Here is a 14,415-nt window from a genome sequence, read left to right on the forward strand (position 1 = left end):
ATTCCCTGGAAATGGGGACGCAAATAAGCAGCTGGGGAGGATTAAGGAATACAATAGCATGTGGAATCCTGACAAAGGGCTGCTATATTTTTCTTGATCATGGAGGTTGGGGGATCATCTGACTCCACAAAATAAAGGAGTTTTAAAGAAGAGGGTACTGGGCTGTACATCATAACATAAGAAGGGCCATGTAGGATCAAACATAGGGCCCATCTCATCCAGCGTTCTGTTCACACAGTGGCCAACCAGCTCCCCATGGGAAACCCGCAAACAGGACCGGAATGCAACAGCACCCTCCTGCCTATGTTCCCCAGCAACCGCACATAGGCATACTGCTTCTGATACTAGAGGTAGCATATAGCCATCATGATTAGTAGCCATTGATAGCCTTCTCCAGGAATTTGTCTAATCTCCTTTTCAAACCGTCCAAATTGGCCACCATCTTGTGCTCTGGGTGGAGAAGTCCTTCATTTTATCTGTCCTGAACCTCTCACTATTTGATCCCGGGATGATCCCAGGTTCTGGTATTATGAGAGAGGGAGAAAAAAAGTCTCACTGTCCACTTTCTTCACACTACGGCCTTAGGTAGACCTAAGGATTATCCCAGGCAAATGGAGGGGTCGTCCCTGCCTGCTCCCGGGATCCCCTGTGTATCATTTGGATGCACAGGGATGATCCTGGGACAATCCCAGGATATAAGCCTGGTCTAGCCATGGCCAATGTATAGTTTTGTATATCTCTAGCATGTGCTCCCACCTCTCTCCCCCACCAAGTTATACAGTTTAAGATGTTTTAAACCTCCCTCATGGGCGAGTTGTTCCAACCTCTTGTTCATTTTGCCCTTTTCTGCACTTTTTCTAGGTCTACTATATCACTTTTTGGATGTGGTAACCAGAACTATGTACAATATTCCAAGTGCAATCACACAACAGGTGTGAATCAGGGCAGTATGATATTGGCAGTTTTATTTCCAGTTCCATTTCTTATTATGCCTAACATGGAATTTGCCTTTTTCTCAGCACCCTACACAGTAGGTAGACATTTCCATTGAGCTGACCACCACAACCCCAAGATCTCTTTCTTGCTCAGTCACTGCTAGCTCAGATCCCATTAGCATATATTTCAGGGGTGGGGCCAGCGGGCGGCATTATTACATCAGGAGCTGCCTGCTTCCCCACAACCCCCACTGCTCCCACATAACCAACAGGCTCTGCTACCCTGAATGCACCCAATCCCATCTGATCTTGGAAGTTAAGCAGGGTCAGGCCTGGTTAGCACTTTGATGGGAGACTGCCTGGGAATACTGGGTGCTGTAGGTTCCCTACTGTTCCTGCAATGAGCACGGGGTTGGACTCGATGGCCTTGTAGCCCCCTTCCAGCTCTATGATTCTAGGATGAATATGCTGCCAGAATTCAGCAACAAAAAAGAGTGAATTGACTTTAAAAGGAAAACACCTGCCTTGTATTCAGACAAAATGGCACTCCTGGGACTCGTCAGCATATTGTCCAATAGGCATGATTATTATATTGGAAATATGAATTATTATGATTTTGCTTTGTTAAGTCTTTGTGTTAATTCTTTTTAAAAAGACAGAACAAGAAAATGGGGGGAAATCCAAAGTACTTTTCCAGTGCACACAACCAATTCAGCTCTGGACCATACAGCAGTGTGCCATGAAAGGCAGGCAAGAGTGACTCAGAGGGAGGCTGATGGATCCAGGTTTGGTGGGGAAGAGATTCCATTCTTTTTTTTCCGTTAAAACCAGTCAGGGGTCTAAAAGAACTATCCAAGGTGCTGAACCATATCCCCAAAGTGGGTCCAGCACCTTGGATAGCTTTTTTTTAGACTTCTGGCTGGTTGTAACTAAACCCTAGAATGGAATCTCTGCCCCACCAGAAATGGGGTCACCAGACTCCTTACAGTGACTGTAAGCTATAGCCAGGTTTTATTTACTTCATTTAATTAATAATTATATTGAAAATAAAATAAAAACACAATGAAACACTTTAAAATAGATTTTTAAAAGAAGCAAATGTACAGATTTAACGCTAGCGATGGGCAAAATGAATGATGTTCGCGTTTGCCATGATTCTCCGAAAATCAGCTTGCTACTTGTCTCTCCTGAATTTGCGCTCACGCTTCTGACTGCTGTTCACTTTGTCCAAACAGGAACACTCTGCAAAACAAACAGCTATGGGATCGTCAATTTTTTTGCCAAGAATTCCCGAATTTGAACAAATTTCCTAAATTGTGCAAATTCTCCCCAAAGACTAAAGCGTGGATGATTTAAAATGTGGATGCTTAAATTTTTTTGAGACATTTGTGGATTTTGAGAAAGGTGTCCACTGTAAAAAGGTTGCACATCTTAAGGAAGTTGTGCCTTTTTTTCAAGTAGACATTTTGTGAATGTGATGGTGAGTTCGGGAATTTGCAAACATTTTCGGATCAACTGCGCTCTTGTCGCGTTCATGTTTGTGATGGTGAACCAGGCATTTTCAAGTGATTTGCAAACTGAAATGAACTTCTCTGTGCAATTTCTGACCCCTGTACTGCAGTTGGCTTTTCATGCTGTACCTAATAGAAAAGCAAGAGGTTTCACATAACATGTTCAGACCCACAGCCGTGGGGCATCATTCCATGGCTCCATGGGTGTCGTGAGAACGCACCCTTTAATATGCCAGGCAGAGGGATGAATTGTGCTGGGAGAAGAGAAGTCCTGCTTGATTGCAGGATAGATCTTTGAACATTCATTAGAACTAGGGAAAGCCAAGAGCTGGCAGGACATTTGCCTGTATATCATTACTAAGCAAAAATATAATTATTCACAGATGCCATCCGCAGATGCTCCCGTTCTCCATTGCCAAGTCCTGCAGTTCTCCACAAATAGAACCTGCAGAAACAAGTAGATCGACTCCAAGACTTAATAAAACACTCCTTCCAGGAGCTATCAAGTCAAGTTCACTGACCTTGGGGGTTGCAAGCCTTTTGACATAGCTAATGAAGATAAAACTTTTCTGCTGTAAAACTGCAAATATCGTCTACTCCTTCAAAAATGCAGGCTCGGGTTGCTGAGGCTGTGGAGTCAAGCGTAGGAGAATTCGTACATAATGTCAGCTGGGCTGCCCAGATTCCCTGATTCCTCTGGGCTGACCAGCTGCAGTGTCTCTTCCTGCCACCGTCAGGGTGGCGCTATAGAGCAGCAAGTTTCGGCGCACCTATTCCCTTTTCCTGTACATGATTCCAGTAGCACAGAGAGTGAGGTGCCTGAGGCCTCCTGCCGGATTCCCTGTGTTGAGAATGCTAATGCCGTACAATACCAAACTGTCATGGCTTCCCTCTCTGAGCTGCTACATTCCCCCACACAAATCAGATGCCTTGGTAAGGAGGAATAGATTTTAAACTAGTTCTCAGCTGTCAGGCATTTATTTCCACATTTCGTAAATTTGTCTGAGGTTGCGTGTCTATGGTGACCCTATGGGAAGGAGGACAGGACTCCTGTATCTTTAACAGTTGTATCGAAAAGGGGATTTCATTAGGTGTCATTGGTATGCATGCAGCATCTGGTGAAACTCCCTCTTCATCACAATACTTAAAGTTGCAGGAGCCCTTCCCTCTTGACCAGATACAAAAGAGGGCAGGGCACCTGCAGCTTTAACTTTTGTGATGAGGAAATTTCACCAGGTGCTGCATGCCTACAAATGACACCTGCTAAAATTCCCTTTTCTGTGCTACTGTTAAAGATACAGGAGCCCTGTCCTCCTTTCCATATGGCCACCCTACTTCTGGGCTATAATCAACTTTTCTTTGCTGACTTTATCTTTGGTGCATCATGTGTCTGTGGGAGGAGAGCAGCCTGTGGGTTGATTTTTGAGTGGCAAAACAGTTCAAAGGAAGGTTCAACTGACCCCTGCCCCATCATTCCTAAGCTCAAAGCCAGCCACCAGAGGCAGTGTTTGTTAAAAATAAAATATAAATAATTAGGGTGGGGGTAAGATTGACATGCCTGTATGATGACACTAGTCCTGACCTTGCTTTGCTGGTGAGAAATAAACTAATAAATGCTGTTTTGTTTTTTAAAGGGGGGGGGGGGAGAAAGGAAAGGTGGGGAGAGTTATACCACCCTCACTTTGGCTCTCAGCCCATAGCAGCTGTGCCCTCCTTTCAAAGGAAAGAGAATCTTTCAGAAACCTTCTCCCCTGTGAATTTGTTGCTATTTGAAAATTTGTAACTTGTATTCTTTGGCTTAGATATCCTGTTTTGGTTTTGGAGGAGGTTTCCTCTGTCTTCTAATAATTCTCTTCCCAAAGCATGCATGCATGCATGCATGGATATATATATATATATATATATATATATATATATATATATATATATATATATATCTTTTACCAGCTGTTTAAAAAGAAAAGAAAATCAATTTATTCCAATCGTCTGGAGAAAGGAAGCAAGGCAGGCCTTTAATGGTACTTGAACAGCTGTGGAATTCTATTATACTTTGTTATATGCTGACAGAGAAATAAAACTAACATAAAAGAAAGGAGGGCGAATCACCGCAAACAATAAATTTGAAAGTGCAGTAAAGTAACCTTTTCTTTCTACAAAAGCTCTCCATTTCATTGGCAGGTGCAGTGAATAAAGATTTATGAAACCCCTCTGTGAAATTTCACTAATCTTATTGAAATGATTTTAACTTAGAGGTTTTTGCCTCAGCTGAGGCTTGCCAGAATTCCAGCTAATCCCTGTAACTATGCCTAACAGTTCTTTGCTAGGCAGGGATTTCCAGGTGATCATATCAAGCTCCATGTCATGAAAAGTTTCACCTTCTAATTCCCCCATCAGGTTAAAGAAGCAGAAGTGGACCAGAGTTAGAATCATAGGATAGTAGAGTTGAAAGGGGCGTATAAGGCCATTGAGTCCATCCCCCTACTCAATGCAGGAGTCCACCTTAAAGCATCCCTTACATCTGCTGAATTTCCCTCTTCTGCACCCTGAACTATTAATGATACCAGAGCCTTTTGCATCAGACCACCCTAAAGCTGCCTCGCAGGCAAGACGTACTTCCTCTTCCACTAGTGCTCACTAGGGATGTTGCAGGTGCCTGACTGAAAGCAGAAGTCCCTTGGATTCCCCCTTCCCCCCATGAACCCGAGTTGGTGAGCCGGCGAGCCCTGTGAGCAGCTGGGACTTCCCAGACCAGTCAGCTGACATGCAGCATCCGCCCATCCTCCATGCCAGCTGCCATTTTAACACAAGATAGGGTCTCTAGACCTTTTTTGCATATCTAATGTTGTGCACAACAGCAGCTGTAAAGGGCTATTACCACAACATTAGAGGCCTCTAATTTGTGGAATTGGTCCTTTGTGGCAGTCATTGTATGCAACATTAGATATACAAAAACCAAAAGCCTCCATCTTACGTTAAAATGGCAGCTCACATGGAGAAATGAGCAGCTGCAAGGTACTCTCAAAAAATTTGCTGAGGCCTCCAGGGGCTCTCACAGCTCAGCTCTCAGTTTTGGCTCCTCGATTGCCCATCAAGCACAGACTCATGTGAGTCCATCCCTAGTGCTCACTTCTTGACACACACACCTACATCTCTCTCAGACCGCCTTCTCCTGCCCAGCAAGGGAGTGCGGCTCCATTGCCTGGCAATTCTTTCCCTGCCTCAGCCTTAGGGCTGATCCCACGCCCAGTTCTGCTTGAACAGGATGCTCCCAATTCACCTTGGATTATGCTTTAGGTGAACACATGGCGACTATTCCAGCTGTACGTAATTGGGACAAACTCACATCCAGCAAATAATGTATTGTATAAAAGCACCCATTTCCACGGCCCGCTCATCCATAATTAGTTTGGATAATTGCCCTGACTGCCAGATGTTCAGTATGTGTGCAGTGCGCACGCTTCACATCCAGTTACTGGGAGGAAGGCGAGGGAAAGGAAGGAGGAGATTTACAATAAGTCCGGGCCAAAATGTCGCCCTAATTTCCCCAAATATATTACCACCACCACCCTGCAATAATGGAGGCCAATTTTCTAGTGATATAATAGGGGTGGGATCTCAGCAAATGGGACATGGGGTGCTGGTTACATTACTAAACCTTACAAGGTGACCAACAGTTTCCTTCCTTCCTTTCTTTTAGGAACCCTTACTAATCACAGAGTAGTCTCTCCCCACCCCCTGGTCTTGAGGGGCAGGCCTTAGTTACTGTTCCACAGCCTACTGACCTTCATTTGGCCAGGAGAGTCATATGAAATGGTCTCCCAGTTGAGATCAAACACTTATCTGGCCATTTCCCAAACCATTAGCATTGTCAGCCTCCCCTGGTTAATTTAATGGGATGTTTTATTGATTGGTTTCATAGTACTTGATAATTATTTCATCCCAGATGCCTTTGAATGATGATGAACTGTATAATGGTTCAATGAAATAAATATCATGGGTTCACCTGGAATTCTGGCACCTGAGGCAGATGCCTTGTTCACTGCTATGATTGTGCTGACCCTGCCTTCTGGAAATGGGGATTCCAAAGATACCACCAAAGGTTACACATGGAATACATGAGCATCAGGACAGCTATGGACGATTCTGGCCTACCCCGCTGTGACCAACTGTGCAAATAATTCCAATGCCCCCTTCAGTAGCCACCCCTTCAGCTGTCTTCTGCCAAGACGCTTGTTCATGCACTGGTTATTTCTCGGTTGGACTACTGCAACCTTCTTCTCTCTGGCTTTCCTTCTTCTCACATCAGTCCGTTGGTTTCTGTTCACCACTCTGCTGCTAACATCATCTTCTTGGCTCGCCGCTCCGACCATGTTACTCTGCTTCTGAAATCTCTTCATTGGCTTCCAATTCACTTCAGAATCCAATATAAACTTCTCCTGTTAACCTTCAAAGCTTTTCACGGTCTAGCTCCTTCCTATCTCTCCTCTCTCATCTCACACTATTGCCCCGCTCGTGCTCTTCGCTCCTCTGATGCCATGTTTCTCGCCTGCCCAAGGGCCTCTACTTCCCTTGCTCGGCTTCGTCCATTTTCTTCTGCTGCCCCTTACGCCTGGAACGCTCTTCCAGAACATTTGAGAACTACAAGTTCAATCGCAGCTTTTAAAGCTCAACTAAAAACTTTTCTTTTTCCTAAAGCTTTTAAAACTTGATGTTGTGCGGACTTTCTACTGTTAGTTTTACCCTACCCTGTGCCTGCTTACCCTACCCTGTGCCTGTTTGCATTCTCTTCCCCTCCTTATTGTTTTACTATGATTTTATTAGATTGTAAGCCTATGCGGCAGTGTCTTGCTATTTAATGTTTTACTCTGTACAGCACCATGTACATTGATGGTGCTATATAAATAAATAATAATAATAATAATAATATTAGACGAAGGCAGGGAAGATTTCTCTCAAAAAATAAGGAAGTGGGAAGAGCAAGGGAAAAAAGGAAGAGCCCGCTCATTGAAAGGAACATAGAGGATCCATTTTGCTTGATGATTGAAGTTTAAGTTGAAATAGCAAGCATAAAGGCATTTGCCAGCTGTTCCGCAACCGCTCATTTAACAAGATGTGACTCAAAACGACTATGTTAAATACTCAGCCGGGAGATTACTGGTGGGTGTGTTGTTAGTTTGTTTGTTTTTAATCCAATAGTTTGGCTGTTTCTGCCTATCTCCTCTGATCTTTCGGAAACATGCCTATGCTGGTCATTGAAGGGAAATGAGTGGCATGAAATGATTCAAACTCTGCCATGGGTAAATTCAGAATGACTCTCTCAGAAAATCATTTTGGCTTTGAATTGGCTAGGCTTGGTATAACTACAGAGAGACCCTGGCCTTCTAACCTTGTCTGGCCAATAGAACATGGGCTGGGCATTTGTGAATTGCCTCAAAAGAAGAAACATGGGCTAAGAAAGAGGAAAGTAATTTGCACAATATTTGCATAAAATAATTTATATGTAACGATGCAAATGTAGGATTAATTAGTATAATTTAAAGAGAAACACAGTACATCTCACCATTCCCTGGAAGTATGTGACCAGGTTACCCATGTGCCTGGCTGACCACATTCTAATGGTTGATGGTTCTGATGGTACATTATTTTTAAAATAGAATTGGATGCATAAAGGACTGTCCTCTGGAAATGAGGAAAGCTAGCCACCTAGCACCTTCTACTTGCTGTCTTCCATGCCACACCTTCCTCATAACCCCGGAGGTGGAGATCAAAGCCTTCAGGGCTGGGTTCAGGTGAGGTGCAGCCACCCATAGTTCAGGCCTGGCCCTGACACATATTTATGCCTGCAAAATATACAAAACAAAATGAGCTTATGAAGCTTGACTGGTAAGAGTCATGGTCTTGAATCGTAGGGGCTAGTCAGCCCTCGGGTTTGGCTGTGTGTTGCAGGGGTGAGGGCAATGAAAACAGCAGTAGGAAAATGAAAACAGTAAAGTGGAGAGGCAAGCCGAGCCTAAAGCAAGCTTCCCCAACCTGATGTACTCCAGATTTGTTGGCCTGCAACATCCATTGTCCATGTTGGCTGGGAATTATGGGAATTGCAATCATAAGAACTTAAGAAGAGCCATACTGGATGAGACCAAGGCTCCATCTAGTCCCACAAGCATCCTCCTGCCCATGTTCCCCAGAAACTGGTGTATGTAGGCTTACTCCCTCTTCTACAGAAGGTAGCACAAAGCTATTAGGACTACTAGCCATCGATATCCTTCTCCTCCAGGAATTTATCTAACTCCTTATTAAAGACATCCAGATTTGTGGCCATTGCTACATCTTGTGGTGGCAAATTCCATAGCGAATTTCTGCACTCTGTGAAGAACTCCTTCCTTTTATCCACCCTGAATCTCCCACCAATCAGCTTCATGGGATGGCCTGGGGTTCTAGTATTATGAGAGAGGGAGAAAAATGTCTCCCTGTCCACATTCTCCACACCATGCATAATTTTGTACACCATGCATCTGGGGGGTGGAGCGCCACGTTGAGGAAGCCTGCCCTAATGTATTCTGTGATCTCACTCTTGATAAACACACTTGTAGAGCTTTGTTACAGACAAAGAAATCCATGGCTGCTGTTCACAACATACCTTAACACTGCAGTAATATAGAACCTTAAAATCTCACTTTAGAATTTTAAAGGGATGGAAATCTACTAGGAAACACTAAAGACATATTCTGTTGAGTGCATAATCCATTGGGGATATCGATTGAAGAAGAAACTTATGGCCAAGCAATGAGAATTCAGAGATTGCCTTCCTGAGATTTACTGATAGACTTCTGGTGAGGCACATATTAAATAGATCTTTGTCAGTACCAGCAACGCTGATTTGATCTTTCCAATGACAACGCCAGCTGCATTTTTCCCCCAATAAAGAGGTGCAGAGTTGCTGATTGAGCTTCTTCTGCCCTTCCTCAAGGAAAAATGCCAGGGAGTCAAAATAATTCACCTTGTTTCTTTACAGACGGGCTTGAGAGGAGACACAAAAGGAGGTAACCTTCTTGAAAACTATCCAAGGCCCCTATAGCTCTGTATGTGTTTCCAACATTGGTTTTCTTTCGGATGGCCTTCACAATAACCACCATAACATGGCATTCTGGATTGAAACATGAGCTGCTAGCTACACAGGGGGGTACTTCTACACAGTGGCCCCAACCCTGTGGCAGCCATGTTCTGTAAGGTGGAGATGGCACTTGTCAAACTGCCCAGAGCTGATTCCACATTGGTTTTTGTAGCGCTTTATATACTTGGCATTACGCAATTGAGAAGTTTCTATATCTGCAAGACTGTAAACACCCTCACTCTTTTAAGCAGACATCCTATCTCATTTTCAGCTACAGCTAGGGATGGTCAGATTTTGAAAAATCCATTCCGTCTGCTTTTTGTACATTGTCAGTTTCCTTTTGTTCCATCGTACTCTCATTGGTGGAATCAGATTTTTCCCTAGTTTCCCAAGTTTGCGCAACTCTCACTGGTGAAAAATGTGCAAATCCCCCCACCCAATACACAATTCCTCCCAAGGCACAAATCCCCCCCAAATGTGCATGCTCATGTTTAGCCCTATGGGGGAGAGTGCATTTTCAACTGGTGTTTTCTCAATGTGTAATTCTATGCCTGAATTTGCATAAAAATCTGATCTGCAAGTCCACGGAATCCACGTGACTTGGGAAAAGCTGGGCTGCTGCTAAATGCACAGGTTGGATTTGTAGAAATCTGAACTCATTTGATTCCATTGCACTTTTTCCCAACATCTGTTAGCTACAGCTCACAGTTTTATGTTGCTGTAGTTTATGGCTAGAATGGATTCAGATTGGAGTTAGACGTCAGCTAATAGATGCCATAACCCACCATAGAGTTCAGTGCATTTCAGGCAATTGAAAACAGTGCTCACAATCCATCATGTAGCTTAGGCACACTTAAGGCTTATTTATTTCAGTGGGGTTAGGCACACCTAACTGTAGACTAATGGGAACTTTAGAAACAGGGGAAATCATCTCACCATTACCCCCAAATTCCCTTGGCATAAACAAAATGATGCTCAACATGCTCCCTTGCATGGTGACTGCCAGTGCAAGGAACACATGCAGCAATACTCATGAACTTTATGGAGTTGGGCAGCCAGTAGATTGCAGTATTCATAAAACATTTGTTTATCTCTATTAAAATACACGTGCAGACTTTCTGCCCCCAAAGGACACTCAGATCATTGAATAGAATTCCAACAGACATGTTTGTTCTTTAATCATATTTCCTTTTTCAAAACAAAGATTTCCTGTTGGCGATGCTGATGTTGGGTGAAAAAAAGGTCTGATTTTGGTGAATAATTGTATTTATTTTAGATCCATGGATTCAGAGATTCTCTCTTTCTCTCTCTTTCTCCTTATTTCTTTAGGGAAAGAAGAATACATCGCAACATTCAAAGGGTCAGAGTATTTCTGCTACGACTTGTCCCAGAACCCGATCCAGAGCAGCAGTGACGAAATCACTCTGTCCTTCAAAACCCTTCAGAGGAATGGACTGATGCTTCACACCGGGAAATCGGCAGATTATGTCAACCTCGCCCTGAAAAACGGAGCTGTCTCCTTGGTTATTAATTTGGGCTCAGGGGCCTTTGAAGCGCTGGTGGAACCTGTGAATGGGAAATTTAATGACAATGCCTGGCATGATGTGAAAGTAACCAGGAATCTGCGTCAGGTAACAGTACAATGGATACAGCAATAACTGACTTTTCTTCTGCCACAGCTAAGTGTTTGGTGATCTTGCAGTTAGGACAACATGCCATTGAGTGTTTAACAGACCTCTGAAATGTTAGAGTTCAACGTGTTACCAAGAGATGGGTCATTCCTACCACACGTGAGCACAGGCACACCTAGAAAGTCGTTGTGGTCCAGGATTGCTTTGAACAACTGTAGAATTTCAGTGGGATGTGAAAAAGGGGATGGGGAGATTACAGACAATGTGGAGACCAAGGCTATGGACATCCAGTCTTTACTCAGGGAACTGGTTTGAACTTGTAGTTAGACAGATGGTGTTCACGGTGTTGAAACAAAACTTTTTTAAAAAAAAATCTATTGGGACCAATAAATTTTATTTTAATGAATCCATAATGGAGGCATTCCGTGGGTAAATAAATAATGAATGACTTTTTATATCTAATAAAATAAATATAAATATTAAAGTTTCATCACTTCACAGGCACAGCTATATGGCTTGGGACAGATGACCAATGGGCCCTTCCCAGTTAGTTCTTGGGAATGAGACATATTTATCGTACTGCAACAACCATTTCTTTCAATGCGAGCCCTATATTTACTCATGTTCTGGAGTTTTTCATGCAACTCATATGTATTCATTCCTTGAAAACATTTCTTTAAATTCATTAGGACGATTCTGAGGAGATGTACAAAAATGTGAGTTAAGCTATTCACACCAACATATAAATACAATACAATAAAAACAACAAATATCTGTAAGAGAATACCAAGTAAGAATTAAGCAGATTTGTTGGGATTTTTAAAAAAGAGATTTGGAGTAAAATTTCATCTAAACTGCCTGGGCAAATAGGAAGGTCTTAACCTGGTGCCAAAAATATTGTAGTGACAGCCCCATTATCCAGATAATGTTCAAATTTTCGAACAATGTCTTTTCAGAGCATCTCATGCCATGTAGACATATTGAAGGACAACTTATTAACCTCTCATTTTAATGTATTCATTCTGATGCACCAATTGTTCATGGGTTTAGGTGCTCTGACCTTTATGTGGAATTTCTCCATCCATGTGAGTCTTCCACACATTTCACTAGTGGAACTCAATTTATCCATGCAGTAGAATGCCCAATGTAAGCATAGTCATCCCACCGAAATATGAAGAGGGATGTCACACCAATGGATTTATACTCAAGGAACCTTCCACATATTCCACATGAAGACAATACTGAACTATTAATAGCAATGAAAATGCAGACGAACACTTTATGCCCTAATTTTGTGCACATAAGTCAATGATGCAAAAATCCCACTGAAATCAATTTGAGTAATCCATGCATAAGAGCATAATTACACCTTAAATAGTTTATTCTAAAATAAGATATTTTGTTGACAAGTCTGAACAGGTTGATTTGTAAGTTTGTTTGTTTTTTTGTTTTTTAAAAAAGACTTGGTGGCCCCTTAATTATTGTATCCACCTTCAAAGCACATCTTCTGGGTGCTTGCTATTATCTTTAGTGAAAGGAAGCTTCATATGAGATATCTTGAGTTGCTAAAGGAGATCCAGTGAATCTATGGCTGAGATGGGATATAACCATGCCCAGTAAGTAACCATACACTGGATCCATTTGATTATCCTTTGGGATAAAAGCTTATTAAATGAACTATGATGTTGTCTTCGGGTCTTGGAGAGTTGATTGATATCTTCATTTGGCCATGAAGTGCTCTGGAAGGACTGGGGAAATCACTATTTTTAAACCTTTAACTTGCCTTTGCATGCACCTCAAGCAATTCATTTACTGCAACTCCATACTGTTTAAAATCTCTATAAAAGCTTCTGCTCACATAGTGATTGGACAAAGCCTGTGTATGCTAAACAATCTATTAGAAGAACCAGGTGGCTGGACGATTTTACAAGCACCCTTGAATACAGGTTAATGGGATCTTATTAGGTTGACTTCTAACAGCATAATGAAGCATTGAGACAAGGGGGTTGAATCCATCAGTGTCATTCCACTGATGGCACTGTTGGAGTCAAGTAATTTGGCCAGCAGAACTGGATGGGGTGATTCCCTCTCCCTCCTATTGGAGTATCCCTGCACACCATAACCATCTGCTCCGGAGGGCAAGGAAACCCCCTGTGGCAGATTTTCAGATGGTATGGAGGACTGCAGAGAGGAGACATGGAAAAATCCCCATTGCATTAGCCGACATTGGCTAGCACAACATGGATTTTAACCCAACAAGTGCAGGGAGTTGTACTTCCTCTTATTTCCCTTCCAGTATAAAATATGGGGCATGTCTACACCACAAGGGTGTAGGGGAAGGATTGCAGACTTACTGGCTTCCGCGATCCTCCCTTGGTGTCTTGATGGCTGCACAACATCCCGGAAGGATGTCATGGCTGCCATTTTTTAAAACAACAACTATGAGAGGAGCGCACTCATACTCCAACATAAAAAGAAAGAAAGAAAGAAAGAAAGAAAGAAAGAGACCCTGCTCCCCCCCAATGGGCACAGACTGCCTCCATGCAGCTCTGTGCCCATTTCAAGTGCCCCGCTACTCGGGGGAGGACGGGACGACCCTGGAGTAGCAGCCACATGGCTGTGCTCCGTGGGATGGTCCCAGAACCACAGAAGAATTGAGTTTTCCATGGTTCCTGATATCCCAGGGTAAGTCCTTGCTCATCCCGGGTTGCCCCCAGGATCCCCTGTGCATCATGGTGTAGACATGCCCATGGAAATAAGCATACAGGGGTGAAACGCATAAGTGCAAGATTCGAAAACAATTTCTGACCACTGCAAAATTCTTTTCAGATACGTAACTGGAAGTCTGGTCAGGGAAAACACACCTCATTCATAGGCCATGGCTAGACCAGGCCTAGATCCCGGGATTGTCCTGGGATATAGGCCTGTGTATCATCCCTGTGTATCCAAATGACACACGGAGGATCCCGGGAGCAGGCAGGGACGACCCCCTCCATTTGCCTGGGATAGTCCTTAGGTCTACCTAAAGCCATAGTCCCCTTTCTGATTTCACTGAAATATACCAAACTATATTTTTCAGGAATTATTATGGTGATAAGAACCCTGAAGTCATTTGCATAGTTCTTGTATAAAAGAAAGAAATAAAACAGTAGAATAGTTCAACGCATAATGGGAAGAGTAAATAATCCCTACGTGGGCAGCCTAGGTTTCTTTTGTACCATTGCACC

At 43.1% G+C, this 14,415-nt stretch overlaps 1 protein-coding gene and 1 pseudogene across 22 annotated transcripts in view; both read left to right on the top strand.

The window, feature by feature from the left end:
• The window catches only part of NRXN1 (neurexin 1), a 1,218,662-nt gene that overhangs the window by 428,455 nt on the left and 775,792 nt on the right, over positions 1 to 14,415 (top strand). For all 22 annotated transcript variants that reach the window (XM_063123832.1, XM_063123833.1, XM_063123845.1 and 19 more), the window contains one exon: positions 10,887 to 11,188. In XM_063123832.1, coding sequence (XP_062979902.1) covers positions 10,887 to 11,188 — 302 coding nt within the window. The remainder of the gene's footprint in view (positions 1 to 10,886; positions 11,189 to 14,415) is intronic.
• On the top strand, positions 1,200 to 1,319 carry LOC134398544 (5S ribosomal RNA; annotated as a pseudogene).

This window comes from Elgaria multicarinata, chromosome 4 (genome assembly GCF_023053635.1).
Source record: "Elgaria multicarinata webbii isolate HBS135686 ecotype San Diego chromosome 4, rElgMul1.1.pri, whole genome shotgun sequence".
In the NCBI taxonomy this organism is placed as follows: Eukaryota; Metazoa; Chordata; class Lepidosauria; order Squamata; family Anguidae; genus Elgaria; species Elgaria multicarinata.